At 48.1% G+C, this 27,392-nt stretch overlaps 2 protein-coding genes across 3 annotated transcripts; both read left to right on the top strand.

The window, feature by feature from the left end:
• The first annotated feature begins 971 nt into the window (after positions 1-971).
• ACLY (ATP citrate lyase) lies at positions 972-20,148 on the top strand. 2 transcript variants are annotated; one of them, XM_068212295.1, is made up of 27 exons: positions 972-1,170; positions 2,520-2,642; positions 3,629-3,691; positions 4,266-4,456; positions 5,398-5,477; positions 5,926-6,056; positions 7,384-7,502; positions 7,997-8,133; positions 8,516-8,577; positions 8,747-8,864; positions 9,008-9,162; positions 9,541-9,631; positions 11,775-11,916; positions 13,646-13,814; positions 14,274-14,378; positions 14,625-14,821; positions 14,954-15,035; positions 15,376-15,486; positions 16,009-16,136; positions 16,328-16,421; positions 16,672-16,826; positions 17,185-17,335; positions 17,841-17,984; positions 18,166-18,279; positions 18,764-18,846; positions 19,081-19,157; positions 19,330-20,148. In XM_068212295.1, the coding sequence occupies exons 1-27, from the start codon at positions 1,012-1,014 to the stop codon at positions 19,422-19,424; spliced, it is 3,276 nt and encodes a 1,091-aa protein (XP_068068396.1). In that variant the 5' UTR covers positions 972-1,011; the 3' UTR covers positions 19,425-20,148. The 2 variants fall into 2 exon arrangements, with proteins under 2 accessions (XP_068068396.1, XP_068068395.1); XM_068212294.1 differs by having other exon boundaries at positions 5,926-6,060; positions 7,388-7,502.
• Positions 20,149-21,044: 896 nt separating this feature from the next.
• KLHL11 (kelch like family member 11) lies at positions 21,045-27,272 on the top strand. The gene is made up of 2 exons (XM_068212288.1): positions 21,045-21,565; positions 21,783-27,272. Exons 1-2 carry the CDS (start codon positions 21,069-21,071, stop codon positions 23,377-23,379), a joined length of 2,094 nt encoding a protein of 697 aa, XP_068068389.1. The 5' UTR covers positions 21,045-21,068; the 3' UTR covers positions 23,380-27,272.
• The last annotated feature ends 120 nt before the right edge of the window (positions 27,273-27,392 follow it).

Here is a 27,392-nt window from a genome sequence, read left to right as displayed (position 1 = left end):
CAGTGACATGACCCTGGTCACTCAAAATGCAGGAGGAGCTGCTGCTTGAGCCTCCCTGTCAGCAGTCTGACCGCCCAGACATACCAAACCTGCTGGCTGGTCACAGCACTCAGTTCTGATGTGTGACACATGCAGACAGGGTCACTGGGATGAAGTATTCTTTTAAAGAAGTGTTTGTGGCAGCTGAAAATAAATGGATCTTTAGCACCTATGACTTTTTTGCTGCATATCAAAAAGAATAGTTACACTCTTGAGGCCAGAAATCATTTGCTTACATCAGTCTGGAATATACTCGAAAAGAGAAGAAAACTATCCATAGGAAAGGGACAGAATTAGGAATTTTTCTTAAAAAACAAAACAAACTGTCTAAACTTAATCTTTGTTGTTGTCTTGAGCATCTTATTCTGTTAGATGTAAAGGTCTTTCCAAGAAACCTGGTTCTGAAACAAGAAAAAACAGTGATGTAAACCTATTCTAGTTTTGGTAATCCTGGCAGCGTTTTGTTTTCCCTTTAGAAAAGGGATGGGGATTGCTGACATGCCCACAGTCAGGCTTGACTGGGAATATGGGATGCCTTAGAGAAGTGAGTAGGAGGGAGAGGATCCCTCCCTGGAAATGCACCAGAAAAAGGGGTAGGTGGGGTGCGCCCGGAGCAATCCTGGGGTGCTGCAACATTGGAGAGAGCTGAGCACTGCCCTGGATGGGAGGGGATGCTCCAAGCTCTGGGTTTGGGAAAGGCTTGGTGGTGGCTGGGACAAGCTGCAGGGATTCTGCCTTTCCCTGCAGACAGGGCTGGATGAAAATAGTGTGCATGGCAGGGGAGCAAGGTAGAGGTTTTAAGCAATGTGAGTAGTTCTTGCTTATCAGAGGAGTTTTAGGATCTCACATAAATGGGGTGACTTTGGTTTGCTTTGGGTTTGTGTTGAGCTGAGTGATGCAGGGTTCTTTGCCAGAACAGGGCTCCATTCCTGATGGATTTTTGGTTTTTTTCCCCATCCAGACTAGGTAGCCATGTCAGCCAAAGCCATCTCTGAGCAGACGGGGAAGGAGTTCTTGTACAAGTACATCTGCACGTCCTCTGCCATCCAGAACCGCTTCAAGTATGCCCGGGTCACCCCAGCCACGGACTGGGCACGGCTCACCCAGGACCACCCGTGGCTCCTGAGCGAGGTAAGGGCAGGGACAGTGGGATTTGCCTTCCTGGAGCACCTGAGCACTGCTCCAGACCCTTCCTGAAGAACCAGTTGCTACTGGTGCTCTGCCACACTCCCAACCCTGATAAAGAAACAAGCCTTGCTTCAAGGCTCGCTATCACCTCATGGGGGGCTGATTATTCCTTTAAGACTGTGAAATACAGGAGCAGAGATAGCTGTGAACCAGTTGCTCATATCTGTACAGAAGGTAAAGGAGGTTGATTCAGACAGAGATGTCAGTCCCTATTCTCAAAGCCTTGCTCTCTGAAATAAGGCAGTGCTCTCTCCATGTCTGGCTTTAATGTCAAGTTAGGACACTGCTTAGTTTTCTTGAATCCAAGCAAAATGTCAGGGAAAACTTCCTTTTTAAAATTTTTCAGTGCAAAATCATTTATCTCTGTGTCACATATCCTCACACTTTCTCTAGAGGAAAACATACCCAGAGCTCTTTTTTATTAGCTGTCCAAGATGGCTCTTTTCCAGTGGTTAATTATATTAAGTCATTGGCTGGAGAACATGAATGTCTCATAGTCCTTGACTGACTGACTGATAGAAGCCCTGCACTAATTAGATGTTCCATGCCCAAGTGCCTGAATGAACTGCAGGAAGAGATCAGCAGTGCTTCTGCAAGCCTTGCAGGAAGCCAGACGGGAGCAAGGTTGCTTTTGGGCCTTGAAGGCAGGTTCTGTAAGGCTGGAAAGGGCTTCAGGGTCCAGCAGCAAGACCATGCTCAGTGTCCTGTACTGCAGCACAGTGTGTTCTGACTCATAAGTTGCTAAAGTTCCAGGACACATCAGTGGGATAAGAGAATGACACTCAGTTCTAGTTTGGTTCTTTAAAAAGATAATTGCAAGCTAGAGATGTGTATGACCAGGAGCAGCTATCCATGGGTATATTATAAAGAGCCGTGGTCAGTTGGCTGAAATGTGCATGACCCTGGCCCTAGCCAGTCTCATAAGCAAAGTGTAGTGACAGCAGGAGCTGCTTTTTTTTATTATTATTTTTATGAGCAACTGTCTGTGTCTGTCATGACTTTTATTGGGTTTTTTTCATCAAAAAAAGAACAAGCTGTCACCTCAGCCTCTGATGTCTGCTTACAGCTGAGTGGAAACAAGGCAGCTTTTCTCAAAGTACAGTGTAAGAAAACCCAAATTTGCAGGCATATTGTAGCAGGAGCTTGATTTGCCAAGATTAAAGGAATTTTGCAAGGATGGGTGCTCTGTGCATTACCAATTTAAGTTTTTACTTCACTATCTGCAGAGAACCGCTTGACCAAAGTAAATTTCTAATCCTTCTCCCTTTAAATCTCTTGCCCATCCTCTGTAGCGTTTAGTGGTGAAGCCAGATCAGCTCATTAAGAGACGTGGGAAGCTTGGACTGGTTGGGATTAACCTCACTCTGGATCAGGTGAAGGCTTGGCTCAAGCAGCGCCTGGGCCAGGAAACCACGGTGAGTACTTCACTTTTGTTCCCAGGACAGGATAAAAGCTCTAAAATCACTGGTCCTCCACTGCAGCCAGCCCATGAGTTTTGGCTGATGATTGAGTGTTACTTCAGGCCCTATTTTAACTCAGTGCTGCCATGTAATATTTATTTTCCTGGGAATGACAGTGCAGTGCTAATGATAATGAAGTGCCTGCCATCCCTGCTGCTGTGTGTTGGGAGCTGATGGAGTTGTGCTGTCTTGAGGAATTTATGCCTTTGGACCTGCTGGGATTGATTTGGCTCTGGCTCTGAGCCGGTGCAGCAAGAATTGGGAAACAGCAGGAGCAGCATTGTGAGTGCTCCCCCGTTGGGAAAACCATGGGTTTGGAAATTACTCCTTTAGCACAACACAACAACCATATCAAAAGCAAGGACTGGGCCACAGACTTGGGACCACTGGTGTCCTCAGAAGCAGGGAGTGCCCCCCAGTGTCTCTAGAGCCTGGAAACATGGGTTTGGATAACACGAACATGCCTACACAGAGCAGTTCCTGGACCCATAAGAAGAGGCTAAAGGATTCTCTTCCTCTTCTGTGCTCCCTGATACCATTTCAATGTGAACACTACTCTGAGGCCTCTGCTCCTGCCACTAGCTCAGCAATTCCTCACTTCTGAATTTTCCACTACTCCAAGAGCCTCTCAAGCTCTTGTGTCTCACTGTGCTGAGCAGGGCCCAGTGACAGTGCTGTCTCTGGGACAGGAGAGGAGAGCAGCTGTCCTGGTGTAATTCTGATACCCCTCTGTCCTGTGAGGAATGGGAAAGGTGACCGACTCCTGTAACCAGATATCCTGAGGTGACAGTGCTGAATGCTGTGCTGGAGAGGGAGGAGTGGTTCCCCAGGAGGCACAGTGGAGAGGGAGCAGTGCTGATTAATTCTCAAAGCTTTCCTCATGCTGTCACAAATGTGCTGGACAAGTGGTTATGGGTGTTTCTCTTGTTTTCTGTCCCCAGATTGCTAATGCAAAAGGAATCCTGAAGAACTTTCTGATTGAACCCTTCGTCCCTCACAAGCAGGTTAGTACGCAGGCTGAGCAGGTGTACTAAAAGCAGGCTTTTAAATCTCTTTGGACTTGCATGCTTAACTGGATTGTTACAGTGGAGAAAGCAGAAGTTTGGGAGCGTGCTGTTGAGCTGACAGTGTTGCTACACACCCTGGGCAAAAACATCTTCTGTATTTCCATACTGAAATTTTAAGTAGAAAATAAATTCATACACCTTCATATTCCTTATAATTTTTAATCAGTTTGCCAATGCAGTGAAAACTCCTAAGTGAGTACATCATAGCAAGGCCACTACAAAACAAATAAAATTGCACTTATAACAGAAGAACGGCTTGCCAGACACTTCTGCACACAGATCTTTTTGTTAATTATGGTCTTTGCTGAGATAATATCACTGTTTCCTTTTCCTGATCCAAATAAAAAAGACTGGCAAGTCTTTCTCAGTGTCAGGGCCACTCCAGCACTGCTGCTCCTTGGGAAGCTTGACTTTGGGCCCAGCTGCCCCAGTCCCAGCACTGGCACAAAAGCCTCTCCAGGGGCTTCTCTGGGAGTCACTGATAAATGCTTGTCCCTGCTCTGTGGCACAGGAGGAAGAGTTCTATGTGTGCATATACGCTGCCCGTGAGGGAGACTGCGTGCTCTTCCACCACGAAGGGGGTGTGGACGTGGGAGATGTGGATGCCAAAGCTCAGAAGCTGCTCGTGGCAGTGGATGAGAAGCTCAGTGAATCGGATGTGAAGAAGCATCTCCTGCAGCATGCACCAGCTGACAAGAAGGAGTAAGTAGAGATGCAGTTCTGGGTAGGACCAGCCATGCAGCAGCTGCTCTCCTTTATCTCAGTGCCACATCCCTCTGTTTTCTTAACTCTGAAGCTCACTCTCCTGCTCTTCTTGCTGCTCTCCAGAATATGCCATGCATCCTGAATCCAAGCTCTCTGACCTTATCTCAGCTGCCTGTTAAACCCAAAAATAAGGTTTCCTAGTGCTGAGCCTTTACTTGGCAGCAGCACTTGTCAGCCTGCTTAGGTCTCAACCTGAGACTGGAGACATGTGCTGAATTCTGATCCTTTGTGCCAGCATAGAAGTTTCTTTTGTTTAGTGAACTGGTGATGAGATGTGGCTCTGACTGCTAATTCAGAACTTCCCTTTCCCTTGCTCTGGCCTGATCTCCAAAGTTATTCTCCTGTTCTTCCTTCTGCAGGCTTATCTGTAGATCTCAAGGCTTCTGCATCTCCCTCAATTAGCTGCCCATACCTACTTAGCCTAATAGGAGTAATGATTTTTCCAAACATAGTTTAATCCTTGCTGAGGTTGTGCAGTACTGAAGGGTGAAGGAGTCTGTCACTCCACCAGTTCACTGCAGCCTCCTCCCCATCACCGCTAAGGAAGCTCAGATCTGACAAAGATGGGTATCAGCAGGGAGGCAACGATGTGCTTTTGTCTTGTAGGGAGATAAATCAGACTGCACAGCTCTGACAGTTGTGAGCAACTGTGTCCTCAGCAGAGTTTGGTGGAGGGTAATTAAGATGAGTCATCAAGGTCTTCCTTCCCTTGAGTCATCCATCACCCAGGCTCCATCCAGAGAAGATGAATGAGAATGAAAGAAATTGATGCCAAGTAGATTTGCAGATTGCCACTAATACCAATGAACAGAGCAAACTGTACTTAGATTTGGCTGCTTTCATTAACTTGTGTCAATTTTTTTTCCTTTTTTTTACAGCATCTTGGCCAGCTTCATCTGTGGCCTGTTCAACATTTATGAAGATCTGTATTTTACGTACCTCGAGATCAATCCATTAGGTAATGAATATTTTTGGAAGCAGAACTTTCTGTTCTGAAATACTGGAATGTGTTCTTGATCCTTCCTTTGGTTCTGTAGTTCACAACAGTACCAGGTGCCATGTGCAGAAGTACGGAAGTGGCAGTGATCTGTCTTTGAGCTGTTCATTCAGTGAATTAAAAACGAGGAAATGAAAAATTCCCTTGAAGGGAATGTTAAGGCAGAACTGAAGACTGTAAAAATTGCACTGTAAAACAGAATAGCCCCTGAGACAGAGCCTGGACCATGGCCACAGTTACTGGTTAATTCCTCAGGGAACTTGCTGGGGCTGGTCAATACTGCCCAGTGCCAGGGGAAACAGCAGCCACCCAGCTTTTGCAACGATGCCTGTGTGGTACCAGCTGTTGGAGTAAATCTGTAATGTGTCTCTGTACAACCCAGAGCTAATTATGATGTTTTTCACTGCAGTGGTGACTAAGGATGGTGTTTACATCCTTGATCTGGCTGCGAAGATTGATGCGACGGCTGATTACATCTGCAAAGTGAAGTGGGGGGATGTGGAGTTCCCCCCTCCTTTTGGCAGGGAAGCTTACCCTGAGGCAAGTGACAGCTGGAATTCCTTCACTGTGTCCTGAATTTATCATTGCTTGTATGCCCATGGCGTTGCCGTTTCCAGTGGTTTTGTTGCTGTGTCTCAAGCCCCTTGGCAGTGCTGTCCATGATACCTGTGCATGGGTAGCTGTAGTCCTAGGACTGCTCAGAATCACACTCTGAACTGCAGTTGCTTCCCAGCTCTGTTTGGTCATTTCTTTAATTCAGAATTGGCTTTTTTTTAATGGTGGCTGATATTTAACTTCTGTCAGCTGTCTGTGCAGAGCTTCCTTTTGTGGTTCCTGCCCACGTTGCTCCCCTCAGCATCACTGTTTTTCTCTTGGAGCAGTGATTACTGGGAGCCCTGTGGGAGCTGACATTCCCTCAGTGTTTCAGTGACAGTTCTGAGAGCAGAGCAGCAGCTGTGTGTAAATGCTGCATCCAAGCGTGAATCCAGAGAAAATAATCACCACTTCTGGAACTTAGAAGATGTTAATACACCTATTTTTCCAAAAAAGTGAGGACAATTTACAATGAGCACTTTATTGTAAAACTTGCAGTGCCTGTTCCCTCTTCAAATTCCCTGTGTCTGTACTGCTGGATGCACAAGCACTGCTCCAGACACAGGTCCCAACAGCTTCAGAGGCTGTTGGAAGCAGACCTCTCTCCTTAATTATTCTGTTATTTATTTCAGGGGTCTGTTCTTCTCTCTCCAAAAAGATTTCTGTCCTGACTTTTTCACTTTAATGATTATAATTGTGCTTCAGTTGGAAGGTTTTTGTGCTGTGGCCAGGAAATCCATTTAGCTGTTCCTTTCCATGTAGCTTGCTGGATGCCAACACTCAACTCCGTTTGCTCTTAAAAGAATTAGTAAAGTTTTTGTCTCTGAATCATCTCTCTCTGAGTCCCTGGGAAGGTTGTTATGGCAGAATCTTTGCTGGGAATGTTAATGAGCTCTGATGAAGTGCTGCTCAGCAGCCTGGCACACTGGGCAGCAGGGGCACCATGTTGAGCCAAATTACAGCTCTCAGTGATTATGTTCCTGGCTCCAGCACAGCCAGAGTGGTCACCATGGGTGAGGTGATTTTTAGATTTCCTCAGGTCTCAGTCTTGGACAAGGCCAGAACAGACTTTACAGTTCTGTTCAGATTTTGTGCCTGTTGTGTGATGGAGGGATGGAGCTGGGCCTCTGTCCCTGGCAAATGCTGAGTTTGTAGCTCTGCTGTGCCTGAGGTGTGATTGCTCCGTGTGTCCAAATGCACACAGCGCTATGAACTCTTGGGATGGAAGAGGCAGGTGCAGGAGGAAGCTGAGATTGTGCTGCTCTCTCTGCAGGAAGCCTACATTGCTGACCTGGATGCCAAGAGTGGGGCCAGCCTGAAGCTTACGATCCTGAACCCCAAAGGCAGGATCTGGACCATGGTGGCTGGTGGTGGTGCTTCAGTGGTGTACAGGTAAGGGAAGCGAGGTTTCCAGAGGGGAAGGATTACAAGTGCTGGGAGGCCATAATTAATGCAGCCTCTGGAAAGTAGACTCTCCTAAAGCCATTTTTCTTGTACTGTGACTGTTTGGGATCACTTCAGAATCAAGATGCTGTGCAGATTTTTCACCAGGCTATGGAACATACTATGGAAGTTAATTTTGGAAGAGTTAGGGTTAGATACAGTTTCTTACAGACATACAGTTCCTTTCTGACTTACAAAGAAACAAGCTGGCTGGAGGCTGTTGAGGGTAATAGGATTGTTGTAGTGGTCACTGAGTTTGCATCTGGGGAGCATGACAAGATTAATCGTGGCTGGCACCAAGATGAGAGCAGCTTTGCTTTCAGCAGACAGCACTGTCCCTCTGTTAAGAGTCCCACTTCCCCAGGGATTTGGAATACTTTAGGAACTTTATAGTGACTTAAATTATAACTAATCTCATAAAGAACTGCTTTTTGTGTTGTTAGTGACACCATTTGTGACCTGGGGGGTGTGAATGAGCTGGCGAACTACGGGGAGTACTCAGGAGCCCCAAGCGAGCAGCAGACCTATGACTATGCTAAAACCATCCTCTCCCTCATGACCCGAGAGAAGCACCCAGAAGGTAAGGGAGATGCTGTGAACCTGTCTGGCAGAAAAACCTGGATAAATCTGGGCTGTTACTATGCTTAGCCTTCCCTGGCAGAGCTGCCAATGTACTTCTGCCTTCTGAACGAATCAGGACTGGATTTCTGTCAACTCTTGCTTAGAGAGGACTTGTGGTTTTTCATGGGGCCTGAGCGATCCCTATCAGATATTCTTGCTTGGTACCAAGCTCTTATCTTCCAGGCTCTACTAAACTCAACTGCTTTAGGGATTTTTTTTTCTTTTCTACTAAAAACAGCTGGTTACTCTGCAGCTTTGTTTGACTTTGTCCTTAACTGCTTCCTGATCTAGGAGTACTCTGCTCTTGAGATGGTTGTACTTACCTGTGTTTCTTCCCTCAGGGAAGATCCTGATTATTGGAGGCAGCATTGCAAATTTCACCAATGTAGCAGCCACCTTTAAAGTAAGTGACAGTCTCAAACATCAGCAAACACGCAGTTGTCAGCCCCCAGCCCTCCTTCCCAGTTCCGTGTTTGGCTGAGGCTCATAGTCCATCTCTCCAGGAGTTTGAGATGATGGGACAGGGTAAATGTCTGGCTGCCTGGGTCACCTGTCCTGTGTGTTTCTTTTAGGGCATTGTGAGAGCAATTAAGGATTACCAGGGCCCTCTGAAGGAGCATGAGGTGAGGATCTTCGTACGAAGAGGAGGCCCGAACTACCAGGAAGGGTTACGTGTCATGGGAGAAGTTGGTAAGGACCAAGCTTGTCCTTGAGTTTTATTCTTGCATCTTGTTACTTCTGCTTGCTTTCTGCTGAGCTTTCCCAAGGTGAAACGCTTCACTTTGGTAGAGCCTTCCCCTGAGGATGCTGACTGCTCTTGTGTACTTCCACAGGGAAGACCACGGGCATCCCCATCCACGTGTTTGGCACGGAGACCCACATGACTGCCATCGTGGGCATGGCGCTGGGCCACCGGCCCATCCCCAACCAGCCGCCCGCCGCAGCCCACACCGCCAACTTCCTCCTCAACGCCAGCGGCAGCCCCTCGGTGAGCTCCTTCCCCACCGTCAAACGGGACAGGGTGAGGAGCCTCATGAAGGCAGCTGCCCATCCAAACAGGCTGGAAAGGCATTTTGGCCACTAGTGTATTTGTAGGAAGCTTTAGGAAAACAGACATGGCTCTCCTGGTGCAGTTTATCGGGAGAGGCCACCCCAATGCCCATGTCAGTTGTGCAGAAAATGTGGCCTCTCAAAGCTGAACCTACTGGGTCATTCTGTTTTCTGTAGCTTGACTGAAATGGTCCTATCTGAAAACTCATTTTCTTTGTAGTGACCAGTGTAGCCAAAGCGAGGCCACCTCCTCCTCTGTGCTCCAGGCCATACCTGGAGCACTGCCCCTCACTGACTTGGCTTCTGAATCTTTCAGACTCCAGCACCGAGCAGAACCGCCTCCTTCTCCGAGTCCAAACCAGATGGCATTGCTCCAGCTAAGAAGGCAAAACCAACAGCACCTCTTGGTAAGTCCAGCTCTGGGAGTGCTGCTGGCAATGCTCTGCTGTTCCCAAAGGCAGGATGGGCACGAGACAAGTGCTTTTTTTTCTGAATGTAAAGGGAAGCAGTTTTGTGGTACCTGTTTATCTTTGTCTTGAGTGCAGTTAAGTGATTTAGCAGCTCACTTGTACCATGAGCTCATACACACAGCAAGTCAGAGTTGCCCTGATCTGGGATGTTCAGGAACTGCACAACGAGAGGAAGTACAGTGAGAGGGCTCCAGTCTGCTTGTCTTTTAACAAGAGCAAACCCAAAAGCCCTGAGTGCTGTGGAGGAGGAGAGGAGGACTGCTGCAGCACCTGCCTGGGTGCCTGGCCAGTGGGCTGGCAGCACTCAGCTCTGTCATACCATTGCATGAGTGATTCTCTCTTTAACAGATTCAATCCCAGCCCCGAGACCTGGTTCAGGTAGGACCTGTGTGACCTGCTGAATGTGCCTGGCCTCGCTGGCAGCTGACTTTAGTTCTTAGTTTTGTTGCTGTTTTTTCTCTCCAAAAGTTTGCTGTGTTGTCTGGTCCCTTCCTCCTGCCCAGCATATTTAGCTGTCACCATGTGAACTTCTTATCTGTTTTTTTCAAGTGCAGATCACATATGCCTCTGCACAAATCCTTCCTATTTCTGGGGGAGAGAGGGCCAGGTCTCAAACTTCGTTTTTTCTCTCTTCCCCCACACAGCCATCACAGAGAAGAACAGCCTGAGGCACATAGTGAAAAGCTCTGTTCTCTTTGCTTTCCAAAAGGAGGAGTGACCAATAACTGGTATCTTGTTTCAAAGGGAAACAAGATAGTGCAGGGGCCCTGGTTATCAGGTTTGGAAAGTACAGAAAAGTCACAAATGAACTAAATGTTGCCTTAACAGTCCAGCAAACTATTAAAGCTTGTGCTCAGTGAAGTTATTTTATAGGGACTTTAAAACTCTATTGGGCTCTATGCTGTGTGAGAATAAACTGCTGAACTGGAGGCAAAGTAGAGCTTCAAGTCACCTCCCTTATCATGAGGAGGGACAATCTTGGGAATGAAGTGGAATTCTTGGATTGTTGCTTGCTTGCTCTCAGACAAACATCATTGCCTCTCTGGATCTGCATTTTGGTGTTCCTGGGAACACTCGTGGTACCCCCTTGCAGGCACCTGCGAGATAAACAGAATTTTCAGTTCCCTAATAACAAGTCATGTTGCAGTGAATCTGAGCTGTGAGTGACTGTTTAGGGCTGGAGAGCAAGGACTGATTCTTCGTTGAAGCCAGAGGAACAGTGTCCTGTTTAATCCCTAATGCTGTTTAGCTTTGATCCAAATCCAGGAAGAACTCAGCAGTAGCCAAAGTTGGCATCAGCAGATGGATCAGCTCTGAGTTTTTATGAGTTTTAAAATTAATTCTGCTTGGAGTCAGAAGGAGAGACTCAATGTTGTGCTGTGACAAGTGGTGTAAATAGACTTTAAACCAACAGTCCATCCTCACTGGCTGAACTGTTGCTTTTCCTTTGACTCTGTCCCCTGAAGCCAAGTTTTGGGCCATATATAAATTCTTGGAGCCAAGTTTGTGTTGGATTCTGAGCATTAAAAAAAAAAAGAAAAGCAACCCAAGTATGTTGAGCTCCTTTATTTTCTTTGTCCCCCCCATTTTCTGCCTTTTTTTTTTTTTTTTAAGTTTCCTATCACTCTACTATAGTGCCCTGACCAACCTCCCATGGTTTGCCCAGACTGTGGGCCACATGCAAATAAATACATGAAATTCAAAATTCTCTTCAGCTTTGCATAAGAAAACTGGTAGAAATATGAAAGGCCCAGGAGAGGCAGAGGCAGTTTTTACTTCTCTCCTATACCAGCTCCCTTCTGTGATTCACTTATCCATTTAGTGAACCCCAAAACCTGGCTGTTGTGTTCAGAATCCAGGGATGGGGTTGCTGATTCATCTACAGTTTCTTCCTTAATTTGCACAGTGTGCTACTCCATCCTGCAAACTGCAGTTCATCTCCTGGGTTTGGTTTGGAGGTGGGGGTATACACCCATCCAGGAGCCTTTCAGCAGGCATTTGGCAAAGTTGCAGTTTGTGTCTTGCTCAGGTGTACAGTTTGAAGATGGTTTGGTGTTTTCTTTCCCCTCTTTCTGAGCAGGTAAAGCCACAACACTGTTCAGCCGCCACACCAAGGCAATCGTCTGGGGGATGCAGACCCGGGCTGTCCAAGGAATGCTGGACTTTGATTATATTTGCTCCCGGGATGAACCCTCAGTGGCTGCCATGGTTTATCCGTTCACGTAAGTAGCCTGTGACTGCATTGCTTTTCCATTTCCCTCCAACTCTTCTGTGACCTTCCTCCTCTCTCATTCTCTGTGGTTCTTTAGTGCGGCTCTGCTCTGGTCCCTATCCCTGCTGGAACACCTTCTCCTCTGCTCCCTTCCACCCCTGAGTTGGCTTTTTAGGCTGCTTTCTTTAACCATTGATTTCGGGCTGCACTGTTGAAACAGCTTAGTGTTCACTGCAGAACTGAAGCTCCACTTCATGTGCTTTTAAAAAATATCCAAGTACTGTTCTTCACTCAGTGAGCAAGGCTACCTGGGCTTTCTTTCCAGCCCTCTGGCTCAGCAAAGGCAGGCAGGCTCTGTAAGACTTCTTCACTCACCTGCTGCTGGCTGTGTGCTTATCTAAGACACCTTTGTGCCTGCAGCAGCAGAAATTATCCCTCCAAATATTAACCAGAATCATAGCAGCTCTGCTGACAAATGAAAGCAGGTATGTAGCCAAACAAAATTAAAAAAAATAAAATCTTGTTCATATGCTTTCCAATAGCAGCAGGGATTTCTTAGCCAGCAGGAAGCCTGTGGATCCTTTAGTGGGATAGAGTGTTCCCTTGTGGTGTTTACCCTCTTTTACTCATGCCTACAGGGATGAGAAGGACTATTGGGTGTGCATGAGCTGTTTTATTGTACCCCCTCAGTGTGGGGGTCTCCCTGTAGGACAGGGCAGGCAGGGAGAAGGGAAACAGCAGATGTTGCTTCCAGTACGGTGAGGTGGGAGCCCAGAGCCAGGCAGGAGCTTTGGTTCATTCCGGTGGTATTTACAGACATCCTGGAGAGCTGATGTCTAATCAGCCTCTGTCCTGCAGAGAATTTCTCCTCTTGACAATTAAGACCTTGCACTGTTATTCTGCAGCTCTGATGGTAATTGCACCTCTGTAAATAACTTCTCAGCAAGTGCAAACCTCGGGGTACTGAGTGCAGGCACACCCATGTCCGTAGGTGAGTGGCAGCCTCTGGCAGTGCTGCACTTGATTAAGGAGGAAAAAGCAATAGGGATTGAAGTTTAAGGCTACCTGAATTAACTGATTCTGCTTGACCTTTTGGAGGGAGCCAGACTGGCAAAACCTGGAATGTTATGTCACGAAGGTATTGGTATGGGAGCACAGCCAGTATCCACACACTTAAATGACTGCAGCAATGAGACAGAGCATCTACTGTGTATGAAATGCCAACAGTAAAACCTTCCCAGGTGCTTCCCCTCCAGTGCCTGTGGGATGGACAGAATCCCACTGTAGCAGGATTGGGAAGCTGACTGGCCTCCCCATTGCTGTCCTGGCTGTTCACTACAGATACTGGTTTCCTGTTTCCTCAGTCCAGTGTTAGCACCAGCCCAGTGACACAGCTGTGCACACATCTCATTCATTACTCTTTCTGTGCCTCATTCTGTCTTCCAGCTTGGAGTAGAGTTAAGGCTCTGGTAACTTCACTGTGGGAGAGCTTATTCATCTTGCTGGATGCCTCTGTCCCCATTAGCCTGTCTCCTTCCATACGCTGCTCTGTCCTATTCTCTGAAGAACCTTCTGCTGTCATATGGTCCCTCCCCAGACATGCTCACGTGCTCGTGAGTGTCTCAGTCAGTCTCGGGGGCTGAGAATGGGGTTTGTAAACTCCTCTGTCTGCATGCGCTGTGTCCCTTTGCCTTTCCAGCAGCCTTCAGGTCAGGGCTTTTCCATCTTCTCTCCCACAGTGGTGACCACAGGCAGAAGTTCTACTGGGGCCACAAAGAAATCCTGATCCCAGTCTACAAGAACATGTCAGATGCCATGAGGAAGCACCCAGAGGTGGATGTTCTCATCAACTTTGCATCCCTACGCTCTGCCTATGACAGCACTGTTGAAACCATGAATTATCCTCAGGTGAGTGCAGGATTCAGAAGAAGCCCAAATGAAGAAGGAAGACCCTGTTAGCAGGGTACTGGTGGTTTTTAAACCATGACGGCATTAGCAAATTGTCTTGGTTTTCTGATTTAGCAAATAACCCCCAATTCTAACCCTTTACAGAATGTAAGGAGCATGCTGGGGGTCCCTGGTAAATCCTAATGCTGCACTTGCAATTTGTTTAAGAGGAACTTGGTGCTTCTTGGTTAGCAGTAACTACTTCAGGCTGACTATACATTTCTGCTCTGATGTGCGAGGGGGAGAAAATTCCCTGACCGGAGCATTGAACCTGTTGTGAAGATCATGGCAGCCTGCAGATTCATGCATTGGGTCTTCCTGGATGAGAGTGCACAGAGTGGCCTCCCATGTATGACTTCCCAGGGTTCTGACAAGAGGCAGCTCTGTGGGGTACCAGTGGTTTTCTTTCTCTCACGGCAGATCCGCACCATTGCCATTATTGCTGAGGGCATTCCAGAGGCCCTGACACGCAAACTGATCAAGACAGCTGATAAAAAGGGAGTCACCATCATTGGGCCTGCAACTGTAAGTACTTGATGGCCACCTTCTCCTGTCTTTCTTAACCTTCAGATCAGCTTTCTCCAATGGATGAAGTGTATCCTACAATCCACTTTTTGTCTGTAGTCACAGGAAGTGTGTGCTAATCTCTCATCTTTAAGTCATTGCCATCCTTCCTTCTCTATACAAATGCTGGCAAGGCTGCCTTTACACAAATGCTCCTCACTTTCATGATTTTAAAGGGCTTTACACCTTTCTCTTATTCTCTTATAGGTTGGTGGGATCAAGCCAGGTTGCTTTAAAATAGGCAACACAGGAGGCATGCTGGATAACATCTTGGCATCGAAGCTGTACCGCCCTGGCAGCGTGGCCTACGTGTCCCGCTCTGGAGGGATGTCCAATGAGCTCAACAACATCATCTCCCGGACCACTGACGGGGTCTATGAGGGAGTGGCCATCGGAGGAGACAGGTACGAGTTGGCACCTTCAGTAAGCAGAGGAATCGTTGGTAATTTGGAGTAGGAAGAGCAGGTTGGGTGTTAATTTTTATTTCAGAAAAGTATATGAAATAAATTGTTGCCATTTCCCCTGATTGCACACAGATATCCTGGTTCAACTTTTATGGATCATGTCTTGCGTTATCAGGATACTCCAGGAGTGAAGATGATTGTAGTACTGGGAGAGGTGAGTGAGGCCACTTAACTATCTGAGAAATAGCTGTGTGTGGTTTTTGTTTTGGGAGCATCTGACCTGGTTGTAAGAATGCTAAAGAGCAGCTTCTACTGTTCTTGAATATTCAAAATTTTATTTCTTGCTGCTTTTGTCAAAAAGAAATTGAATGTATTCCACAGGCGAGCATAGTCTTCCCTATTTGAAATAAATAAAAGAAAAAGAAAAATCGGGAGGTTTTGTTCTGACACTTCAGACATTATTCTGTGAAAAAGGAGAAACTTTTGTTTGTTTGTATGTCTTGGAGCTGGTTTTATCAAAAGTGCAGCTCGGAATCATCTCTCTCTCCCTGCAGATCGGAGGCACAGAAGAGTACAAGATCTGCAGGGGTGTTAAAGAAGGCCGGATCACCAAGCCAGTGGTGTGCTGGTGCATTGGTACCTGTGCCACCATGTTCTCCTCAGAGGTATGTGCAAAAATGGGGGCAAATGCATAAAATAGGAATATATCCACAACAGGAAGAAAACCGCAACTTCACTCATTGTACCTAAACCTTCCGGAACTGGCAGTAGTAACTTTAATGTGCAGAAGTTCATAAGTACAAATGATAAAGATATCTTGTGCTTCTATAGTTCTGTCACAGGAAATTTCCAGGGGATTCTGCTTACTTGTGAAGGGAGCCCAAAGATGCCAGGGAAAGCAACAAATTCCAATAGCTGCCTGTTTCTGGAGTAGGGATGGCAAAGATCTATGTTAAGAAGCTCTGAAGTGGGGCAGTTTAGGGAGGCAGAAAGTGAATGAGCCTGGAGGGATTCCAGATCAGAACATCCCTGTGATTGCCCTGTTGGCTCCGACTGCAACAAGGAGTTTTGGTAGCCCAGAGGAGACAGATGTGCAGCCACAGGTGTTCCCAGTCAGGGCTCTGTTCTGTTGCACTCTCTGCAGGTAACAGTCTGTATTCCTTAGTGCTCTCTTTTCCTGTTTGTAGGTGCAGTTTGGCCATGCAGGAGCTTGTGCCAACCAGGCCTCCGAAACTGCTGTAGCAAAGAACCAAGCCTTAAAGGAAGCTGGAGTGTTTGTTCCCCGGAGTTTTGATGAGCTGGGAGAGGTCATTCAGTAAGTCACACTCACAGGGCACCTTCAGCAGTGGACAAAAGCTGTCAGGACACTGATTCTGGCCTGATAGGAATATATTTCTGCTTAAGGAAAGCAGATTCTACTTATTGTGGGATTTTAAGGTCTAGGTTAGATCACCTCTCTTGGATCTCTTAGAAGGACCAAAGTTACTGAATGGATTCTCTCCCTAGGTCTGTCTACCAGGATCTTGTGGCCAAAAGAGTGATTGAACCAGCTGAGGAAGTGCCTCCTCCAACTGTGCCAATGGATTACTCCTGGGCAAGGGTGAGCTGTGCTGGTTTAGCTGCTTTTGGGTTTTTTGGAATCAGACAGGGCATTGGCTGCGATTCTGGATGCCACGCTGGGGTTATACCTTGTGCTTTGTAGTGTTACTCGTGAGCTGTGCTGGTTCTGGGCTGTGGAAGCTGCTCTGAGGGCAAGCCAGAGGCATTGCTGTTTGCCCACTCTGCCTTGTGCTGCCCCTCTCTGTTGGTGTGGGGTGTTTAACCATCCTCTCTTTACACTGCAATTCCAGGAGTTGGGACTGATTCGCAAACCAGCTTCCTTCATGACCAGCATCTGTGACGAGCGAGGACAGGAGCTGATCTATGCTGGGATGCCCATCACCGAGGTCTTCAAAGAAGAGATGGGAATTGGAGGGGTTCTAGGCCTGCTCTGGTTTCAGAGAAGGTGAGGCAGTCCTTGTAAAGCTTGCAGATTCTTTGGAGTTTTTCTTGTTTATTAATAGATTTTTAAGCAAAAAAAAAAAAAAGTAATTCCAGGATTCCTTTGTGAAGGTAGATTCACTGGAATACCATCTCTGTATTTCCTCCATGACACTGTATCAGCATTTTGGATTGCATACAGTGTGTTTTAAGTCTCAGGATGAAGTTTTCCATGAGTCTTGTGGTGCACTGAGGAAACTTCTGTATTCTAGGCCTGATTCACACTCTGACTACTTGTGTCACCTCAACTCTGGAGAGGCTGGGGACTTTACAAACATTTGCACTTGTGTTCTGTTCCTGACTGATGTGGTGTCTGTGCCCAGGTTACCCAGGTACGCCTGCCAGTTCATTGAGATGTGCCTGATGGTGACAGCAGACCACGGGCCAGCCGTGTCCGGAGCCCACAACACCATTGTCTGTGCCAGGGCTGGCAAAGATCTGGTTTCAAGCCTCACTTCAGGCCTTCTTACTATTGTGAGTACCTGATATTCAGGAGGTTTAGCTTTGTTACTCATTCCTCTTCTAGGTTTTATTACTGCTATTTTTTGGATTAGCTGCAGAGTCACAGACTGGTGGTGTCTGTCCACTCACACTTTGAATTTCAACTCTTAACAGTTGGTGCTCCCTGTTTCAAATCTGGTCCTTTTTCCAGTAAGTCAGGCTAGTTTGTCTCCTTTAAGTCTAGAAATATTTTGTAGCAGCCAAATTGCTGTCAGTGTTGACTCTGGTTGCCTGAGCTCTGACAAGAGTTACTAAAACAGACACTGGATTGCATTTTCCCCCACGTTTTCTCTAGCAGAGATGCACTGGCTCCAAATTTGCATTCGTGTGACAGATAAGCGGATGCTTTCTCTCAGGTGCCTGCCCAACTCTAATGTCATGAATGCCAGAGACCAGGAGGGTGGATGGGGGAGATAATCTTGGGTTTGTATCTTAATTGTGGAGTGCTTTGATGTAATTGCCTTTGTTCTGCACCCAGGGTGACCGGTTTGGGGGAGCACTTGATGCTGCAGCCAAAATGTTCAGCAAAGCTTTTGACAGTGGGATTATCCCCATGGAATTTGTGAATAAGATGAAGAAAGAAGGGAAGCTGATCATGGGCATTGGACACCGAGTGAAATCAGTAAGAAAACTGCATTAGGACAAACTGTGGAGGGATTTTTAGGGATGGGTGGGGGAGAGCAAAAACAAAGGAAAGAAAACCAGCAAGTTTCAGAGGCAGCTATTGACCAGATTCTCCCAAATCTACAAAGAGTATCAGTAAGAGGCAACATCACTGACTGTAATGTGCTCTGAACTTGCAGATAAACAACCCTGACATGAGAGTTCAGATTCTCAAGGACTACGTGAAGCAGCACTTCCCAGCCACTCCGCTGCTGGACTACGCGCTTGAAGTAGAAAAAATCACAACTTCCAAGGTGAAAGGCGCCAGCACGGAACTGCTCTGGGCACTGCTTCTCATGGGAGGGAAAGTGACTGGCCTTAGCTGTATTTTCAGTGCAGTGTTTCATAAATTGTTGCTGGGGATTGTGTCTGGGGTAGAATTGAAGCCAAGTACAGCTGCAGTTTGGGAAGGCTGGAGGCATTTGGCTACCAGGAAAATGCTGAACAAGCCAAACCACTGTCTTTGTGGCCACTGTCCACAGTGGCACTGCTGGGTGTAAATCCCAGGCTGTTGGCACACGTGCTGGCCCATGGCAGGGAACCTCTGAGGGCTGACCCAAGGGGACCCCTTGTTTTGGGTTGATTTTCCAGCATTCCCATTAAGTGCAGTTCTTGCTCAGGCTGCTGGGCTGGTGTGTCCCTAGCTACAGGCAGCCCTCAAATCACCAGTGGAAGGTGCCAGGTGAACATCATTTGCACTGTTGACATCTTTATTGGGGTGTGTTTTATTTCCTGCAGAAACCAAACCTTATCCTGAACGTAGATGGCTTTATTGGAGTGGCTTTTGTTGACGTGCTCAGGAATTGTGGCTCTTTCACACGGTGAGTGAGGGAAAGCTGTTCTTGCATCATGGTCCTATGAAGCTGCACTGCCAGCTCCTGAGGGGCAGAATTCCATGACACTGGGAAGGAAACAGCCTGGCCTGGCTTTTGGGGGCAGAAAGCTGTCAGGGGAATTTGTATGGCTTCTGGCACTAGAGCAGGTGGCAGCCCATCTGAGATTGATTCCTTAAATAGATGATTACCGGGAGCCATTTATTTTCCTTTGTTTTGCAGGGAAGAAGCGGATGAATATATTGATATAGGAGCTCTCAATGGCATCTTTGTACTGGGCAGGAGTATGGGATTCATTGGTGAGTTTGACACGTCCTCCCTGCCCCTTCCCTCCTCCTGGGGCTGCCCTGCCTCAGGAACACCAGACAAACCTGAAACCCAGGGGGATTCAGTGCACCCCAGCAATCCAACTCGAGACAAAGACCAAGAGGAAGGGTGGGAATTTTGTAACATAAACCACTCTCCTTTCAGGACACTACCTGGACCAGAAGAGATTGAAGCAGGGTCTGTACCGTCACCCCTGGGATGACATCTCCTATGTCCTACCAGAGCACATGACCATGTGAGAAGCTGGTGTTGCTTGGAGTGCACCAGGACAGAAGCCTGTCCAGGGGACAGCCACAGTGGGACTGTGATGTATAAAGATGATTATTGGGACAGAGATGTCGAGCTGCCTGGTCAAACTGTGCAAAGCGACAGTTTTATAAGGATAGAAACTTACTCTAATAAAACCAAAACTTGTGCTATTCCCTCTGTTACCTGCTGTATTTAATACTGTCTCTCACACTTTTATTTTTTCTATTCTCATTTCATTTTGTTTCCAGAAGTGATTTAGGGTTTGGGGGGGAGAATTTGGCTCATAGGTATGCCTTACTGAACTCTGGTAACAAGCTGTACCTTTCCCGTGAGGGGAACGTGCCTGTCATTCCCATAAGCCATCACTTTGGATTTTTTTTTGTTGTCTGTTGTTTCTCAAATTGTTTACCATGTTCTTATCCTTGGTCTGACTGTACCTGAGTCCTGGGACCACTGCTAAAGTATAACCAATGTTACTCAAGCTGGTGTAGTAATTTAAAGTGTAAAGTTGTAACATACTGCTGTGAAAACTGTGAAATCCCTGTACTCCAGTGTCTTTATTTATGCAAACCACCTCTCCTTTCCTCTGACTGCTGCTCTGTGCACTGTCACTCATGTAATCTGCAGCCGCAAAAATATCTCAGTAATAATTTCAGTGTCCTCCTTGTCTGTGTACTGTAACCAAACGCAAATAAATACACATTACTAATTTAATCTTTTTCCATGAGTGACTTCTGCGAGTTGTCCCTAAGCAGTGTCTAAGGGGATGTGTGACAAATTGTCCTTTTACAAAATAACCTTCAAAGCAATTACTCCTCAGGGTCTCTTTCAGGTGATTTAAAAGGGGAGAAATAAAAATCAAACTGCATATATACTTCAGCTTGCCTGTTTCAGGTCAAAAAGATAAAATTTCGTAAAGTAGAGAATAAACAGAATGCCACAATCCAGCTGTGATTGATACAGCATTATACAAGAGTTAGGGAACCGCATTGTGTGTATAGCAAACATGAACTAACCACCCGTACAGCTCACTGCGTTCTAACGAAAAACCCAATGTACCACGGAGCCCGAGAATTCCCAGTGGCTCGGGTGCAGCCTGGGAGGGCACGGCGAGGAAGAAAAGGACGAGGAAGAAAAGAAAATGACGAGGAAGAAAAGAAAATGACGAGGAAGAAAATGACGAGGATTGCCGGCGGCTGCCAGTGGAACGGGGCCGGGGCCTGGCTCTGGCCCGTGCCACCCGAGCTCCCCGACGGCGCACGAGGCTCCCGAAGCACCGGGGCCGCCACACGACGGCGAGCTGGGCGGACACGGCCGCCCGGGGGCTCCGGGCTGAGGGGATGGACGGCCGGACCGGGGAGGGGTCCCGGCCTGAGGGGACGGGCTACGGGGAAGTCCCGAGGGGTCTGGGCCGGGAGGTCCCGGGCGCTCCGGGGCTGAGGGCGATGGGGATGCATTATGGGGCTCCCGAGTTAAGGGCAGGCGGGCTCTCGTGGGGTGCGGGGCCCAGGGGCCGCGGGGTCTCGGCGGGTCCCGGGCGCCGCGCTGGCCGCGGCTCCCCTCACGGCGCCGCCGCCATCGCCCTGCAGCGGCGCTCTCCCTCCGCCAGGCGGCGCCGCCGCGCCCCGCCCGCCATGTCGGACAAGATGGCGGCGGCCGCGGCCTGTCCGCAGCCACAGCCCGGTCCCGGCCCCGGCCCCGGCCCCGGCCCCGGTCCCGGTCCAGGCCCGCCTGAGGCGGATCGCGGGGCCCCGCGCGGCAGCGCGGCGGAAGGGGAGGCTGAGGCGGAGGAGTTCGGGTGCCCGGCGCACTGCTCCGACCTGGCCTGGCGGCAGAACGAGCAGCGCCGCCACGGCCTGTACTGCGACATCACGCTGGCTTTCGGCGGCGCGGGCATGGCCCGCGAGTACCGGGCGCACCGGTCCGTCCTGGCCGCCGCCACCGAATACTTCACGCCGCTGCTCTCGGGGGGGTTCGCGGAGTCGCGCTCGGGTCGCGTGGAGCTGCAGAAGTGGAGCTCGGAGGGCGGCCCCGACCCCGACACGGTGGAGGCCGTTATCGGTTTCATGTACACCGGCACCATCCGCGTGAGCCCCGGCAACGTCCATGAGGTGCTGGAGATGGCGGACAGGTAAGTGCGGCCCTGGCGGGGGCTGGCGGGGACCGGGTCACAGCATCAGAGGATCACAGACTGGTGGTTTGGGCTGGAAGGGACCTTGGAAGTTCATCTCATTCCGGCACCCTGCCATGGGCAGGGACACGTTCCACTGTCCCAGGTTGCTCCAAGCCCCATCCAACCTGGCCTGGAACACCTCCGGGGATGTGTAACTCCCTTGTTTGTCCTGCAGGTTTCTGCTCACCCGGTTGAAGGACTTCTGTGGAGAGTTTCTGAAGAAGAAACTGAACCTCTCCAACTGTGTGGCGATTCACAGCTTGGCCCACATGTATTCCCTGAATCAGCTGGCCCTCAAAGCGCAGGATATGATCAGGAGAAACTTCCACAAAGTCATCCAAGATGAGGAGTTCTACACTTTGCCATTTCACCTTGTCCGGGACTGGCTCTCAGACTCAGAGATCACGGTGGACTCTGAAGAAATCCTCTTTGAGACTGTTTTGAAGTGGGTTCAGAAAAATCCTGAGGAAAGAGAGAGGTACTTTGAAGATCTCTTTAAGCTGCTAAGATTGTCTCAGATGAAACCCACGTATCTGACTCGCCACGTCAAATCTGAGCGGCTGGTGTCGAGCAGCGAGGCCTGTGTGAAGTTGGTGTCCGAGGCCGTGGAGAGCCATGCCCTGCGCTCTGAGAACCTGCAGTCCGGGAACCTGCAGCATTCCGCCTGTCCCGCCGCGCTGCTGCCGCGCTTCGGCCAGAACATGGACGTCATTATGGTCATCGGCGGCGTGTCCGAGGGTGGCGACTACCTGAGCGAGTGCGTGGGCTACTTCATCGACGAGGACAGGTGGGTCAACCTGCCTCACATCCACAACCACCTGGACGGGCATGCCGTGGCCGTGACGGAGTCCTACGTGTACGTGGCTGGCTCCATGGAACCCGGGTTTGCCAAGACTATGGAAAGGTACAATCCAAACAGAAATATTTGGGAGCAGGTTTCAAACCTAATCACCAGGAAGCATTCCTTTGGCCTTACTGAAGTGAAAGGCAACTTGTACAGTATTGGTGGACATGGCAATTTCAGTCCAGGCTTTAAAGATGTGGCCATTTATAATCCTGAGCAGGACAAATGGCTGAACCTGGAGTCGGCACCAAAGATCCTGCGGGATGTCAAAGCCGTCTCCGTGGAGGACCGGTATGTGTATGTGGCCGCCCGCACCCCGGTTGACAGTGACAGCGAGGACGGGCTGAGGGCTGTTATCATCAGATACGATGCTGAAACCAGGCAGTGGCAGGACGTGGAGTCCCTGCCCCTCATCGACAACTACTGCTCTTTCCAGATGTCTGTTGCCAGCACCAACTTCTACCACACGGCATCGTGCTGCCCCAAGAGTTACCCCATAGACAACGAGGAGGCCAAGGGAAAGATCTCCAGCAGGGCCTCGGATGAGATCCTGGAATCCTTGCCCCCCGAGGTCCTGAGCATTGAAGGAGCAGCTATTTGTTACTACAAAGATGACGTGTTTATCATTGGGGGGTGGAAGAACAGCGATGACATTGACAAGCAGTACAGGAAGGAGGCCTATCGCTACTGCGCCGAGCGGAAGCGCTGGATGCTCCTGCCCCCAATGCCACAGCCCCGCTGCAGAGCCACTGCCTGCCATGTGAGAATCCCCTTCAGGTGCCTGCAGGGAACACAGAGGTACCCCATGCCACAAAATCTCATGTGGCAAAAAGATAGAATAAGGCAAATGCAGGAAAGGCAGATGCAGGAGATGCACCGATACTCCCTGAGCTTACGGAGGATGCCGCGCTCCCAGATCGAGTGCTAGGGTCTGCAATATAACTCCTGATGAGCCTAGGAAATAAACCCACTTGTTAGGCTTGATGTGTCTTTATAAGACATGAGGGTGTGGATTTGATTTGATGCATAAAACCAGCATCTGTTGTGTACTGAAAATTCAGAAGCTCAGAAGTTGGGGGTGGGTGGGAATTGAGACACTCCGTGAATCCAACAGTATTCCTTAATGATACCCAGGGAAAAGCTGTAGCCTGTATCGGGCTGTGAAATGTCACTGGGAGCATTAAGCCTGTTACTTCTTTCCTCAGATCTTTGGTTCCAAGGATTTCTGTAGAGTTAATCTCTAACAGTTCTACTTGGAAAATCAAAGATCTCTCTCTTAATAATTTAGTGGTTACATTTGTGTGTGCTTGAAAGCACCTGTTTCATTTGCACTTATCTCTTGACATTCCTTTGATTCTCTCCTCAGTGACTAAACTTCACAGGATTGGTGTTGGTGTACTTGGCTTTCCCAAGCTGGAGGCAAGTGCAATAGTTCTGTATGAAAGAAAAGCACAATCTTTCTTTATTAAATTACTTCAGGATGTTTCTAAGTGTGTTAAATATTTTGTATTTGTGTGTTGTAGAGAGGCTGCAGAGTTTGTTTATAAATGGATGATTGGTTGGACACAAGACACTTGCTAAAAGAGAGCTTGAGGCAGTGGATTTTTTTCAGGTGTATTTGCAGGTTTGACTGACTCAAACTTAAGAACTTGGGTCAAGAGCCTGAACAAAGGAGTGACACCCGGTGATGAGCCACCCACCCACACTGGTTGTTCAGTTCTGTCAGAGAGGATCAGTGAGAGTGGGATTATTTCATGGGAATATAGCGAAATCTGAGCTACTGGTAGGTCTTTTCTCAAATGTTGCACGTTTTAATTCTAGTGAAAAGTGATGAAAGAGCCCCTGCTGTTCCCAGCCTCTCTCTGACAGTGAGAAGCCTTTGCCCTCCTGTGCTGTCCCAAGGGACTCCCAGCAGCTCTGTACCAAGCTGGCACGTGTGCTCCTGCAGGGGGGAGAGCTGGGCTTTCAGAGTCTCCAATTACCTGAATTTCCTCACTTGCTGTGGGGGTGAGATTTAAGCTCATTTAAACACCTTTTGGCATTTTGAGGTGGCTGTACAGGCAAGTGCCCTGGTTGGCTCTGGATGCTTCCTGCTGCACTCCCAGGGAACAGAATGTGGGATAGTCTCTTTGGAATATCCCTGCCTCTCTGTCCCACTGAGCACTCCTTCTCCCCAGTCCAAGAGGCTCCAGGACCCTTTCAGTTACTAACAGTTTCAGTGTATACTTCCTACCTCCTTTTCTCCCCATCCTTCCCTTCTTTTGAATGTTCCAGGTTTTTCCATGCAGTCTTAACTCAGGATCTTAGGGAAGGGAATGGGAGGAGTAACCTTGGTATTACAAAATTTGTGTAGACAAAACCTTTCTGGAAAATCTGTTAGTGTTCTTGGTTTGTTGATGATTTGCTGATGGTTTTGATGTGGGTGACTTCTTTGCAAAGAACTTTTAACCAATTTAGGGTTTGTTTTGGTCTTAATTGTTTTGCTTCCTGAGCTGCTCATTTTCCTTTTCCAGTTCAACAGGCAGCCCAGATCATATCTGAAACTTGGGGTAAGTCTTTCCACCACTCAGTGTGTAAAGGTTTCTCTGATGTGTACGTCCCTTAATGCTCCACTTTGTGGTTCGTGGGCCACTTTGATATCAACAACTTGTCTGTTTGTGAGAGAGTCTCCAGCCTTAGTTTAAAAAACTACCAAACTTGAAATTCTGAACAGTTTGTCCTGGTTTACTCCTCTGTGGTAACCATGTTTTATTTTCTTTGCCTGTTGGGTTGTTGGGGCAGGTGAAGTCTATGCTACTGGCTTCATGCAAGAGGAAATAGGTGAGTGTAAGGTGAGGTTTGCAGGTGACTGTTCCCAAACAGCTGCTGCAGGCTTGTAAGCTGGGGGTTGATCCATGGAGTCTTGCTCATGGACCCTTACAGGTCTGGCTGGAGTAGGGGCAGAATTGCTGCTTCTGCAGCAGTTTGTGATAAAGTGCAAATGCCTCTGATGCTGAATCCATTGATGTAACAGCAATTTCTGGGAGCTGATTTTAAGATGCTTTCCCAGACTTTGCACCAAAGCAACGGAGAAGAGTTCATGTCCTCCACACTGCAGAGTCAGCTGGAGGGATGTAACAGGCAGTTGGAGAGTGGTAGGTCACCACCACAGCTCTCTCCAAGCTCTCTTGTAGTCTATCACCAAATACAGACAGTTTGTAGGGAGAAACACCAAGACGGTTCTTTCAGTTGGAATAGGAGCTGAATATTTAATGCATGGCCCTGTGCAAAAAAGAGGCGAGAACAAACCTTGCAGTCTTGCTTTTTCTAAGCAGAATTGATATTGCACTTCCCAGGAGGACTTTGGGCTGACGGACAAGCTGTGGCGTTTACTAAAGGCGCTCCCCTCAGAGGCAGTGTGAGCCCAGCCCCATCCCTGGACAGGTAACCCTTGTGTGCCAGCCGCATGCTGTGTGTGCCTTGCTGTCCCTCCATGTGCTCTGGGTGGGGGCCTGGCAGCAGCACGGGCTGCTCTTCATGTTTGCTCTGCCAGTTCAGGGATAGTTTTAAGCAGTTGGGTTTTTTTAGCCTTGAATCCCAGGGGAGTAGTGGCCCTGATGTGGTTTGTAACTGATAGGTCAAATGATCCATTGCATCACGTGAGGTGTTGGGAGAATTGCATTCATGCCTCCGGCTGCAGTTTAGCCCACAAGCCTGTGAATCCATAACAATTTCTTGTGCCCTTGACCACCATAGCTTGCTGGGTGTTTATCAAATGATCCCATAAACAAAAGCCTGGGAATTCCTCCTGTGTGTTTCTAGAGGCAGGTCAGCTGTCAGCAGGATCCCAGTGTGTGTTCAGTAAGGGTGAGAAGGCTGGCTGCTGGCTTCACTGAGGGAAAAGGACATTGGGAGGAGTTCTCTTCCTCCTTAGGACAATCACACCTCTGCACCTGTCCTGATACCTGCCACCAAACACACGTGTCACGTCCTGGCTTTCTGCTCAAAGTACCAGTGGCACCTGCCAGGTGCTAGTGGTCACTTTGGTAACTCCCAGGGGCCATATGTGTACATAATATTTTATAACTACCTGGATACTCCATTAGTAGCCAGGGGTTGTGTTTTTAATGACTCCCTTGCACATAATGGAGTCCATTCCAGAGATGAAGCAAACAGCCCGATGTTACATGTGCTGTGAACAACTGTACCCAGGATTCTGCTTGACTATTGCAATGACATTTTTATCCATTACAGTAAATATTAAAATCCAAACTCTTGGCTCATCTTGTGTTTTGTGGAATACCCTGGTGGCTGACAACAATCCCAGTCCCAAGGTATTAGAACTTTTTATGTTCTTAATACAGCCTTGTCACAGGTTGTTGTAACAGCCAATGGGCTATGAAAAGCAAGTGTAAAGACAGTGGTTTGGGGCTTGGATTTATTTTCAGCTCTGTCCACCTTAGGCTGGGGTACAAGCCATCTCCCGTTTGACAGTCTTGGGTGAAATCTGATAAAACAGGTGCTCTTGAGGATCTAACCCTGTTACTAATATGAATGTAGAGTGTGGAACTAATGAGCTGTTTGATGACCATTAATAGTCAGATTCTCCTCGTGGGTCCATGTCACTGTGGGTTGCAGCAGCTCTGCTGTCCTGGCTTATTAACAGAAGGACAGCAGTTTCCTGGGGAGCAGCACTCCTGTCCTTACCTGTGAGGTAAAGTAGTGTGTGTCCTAGGCCCTTTGAAACAGATCCTGTTGTCCTCTTCTTGACCTTAAATACACTGTACTAAAGTTTATTGTAAGAGGTGAATTAATGAAAATAAACCTTTTATTTCTCTAGCATTCTGTTGTGCTTTTGGGTTTTTTAAGTTGATGTATAGGGTGTGGCTGATATGCTGGGTAGTGCTGTTGAGTGAAAATTTGAAATCCTAATGATCCTTTTGGCCTGTTACAATTCTTTCT

The sequence above is a fragment of the Anomalospiza imberbis genome, chromosome 22 (assembly GCF_031753505.1).
Source record: "Anomalospiza imberbis isolate Cuckoo-Finch-1a 21T00152 chromosome 22, ASM3175350v1, whole genome shotgun sequence".
Taxonomy (NCBI): domain Eukaryota; kingdom Metazoa; phylum Chordata; class Aves; order Passeriformes; family Viduidae; genus Anomalospiza; species Anomalospiza imberbis.
Note: the sequence above shows the minus strand (reverse complement) of the source record. Positions and strands in the feature narration are given on the sequence as shown.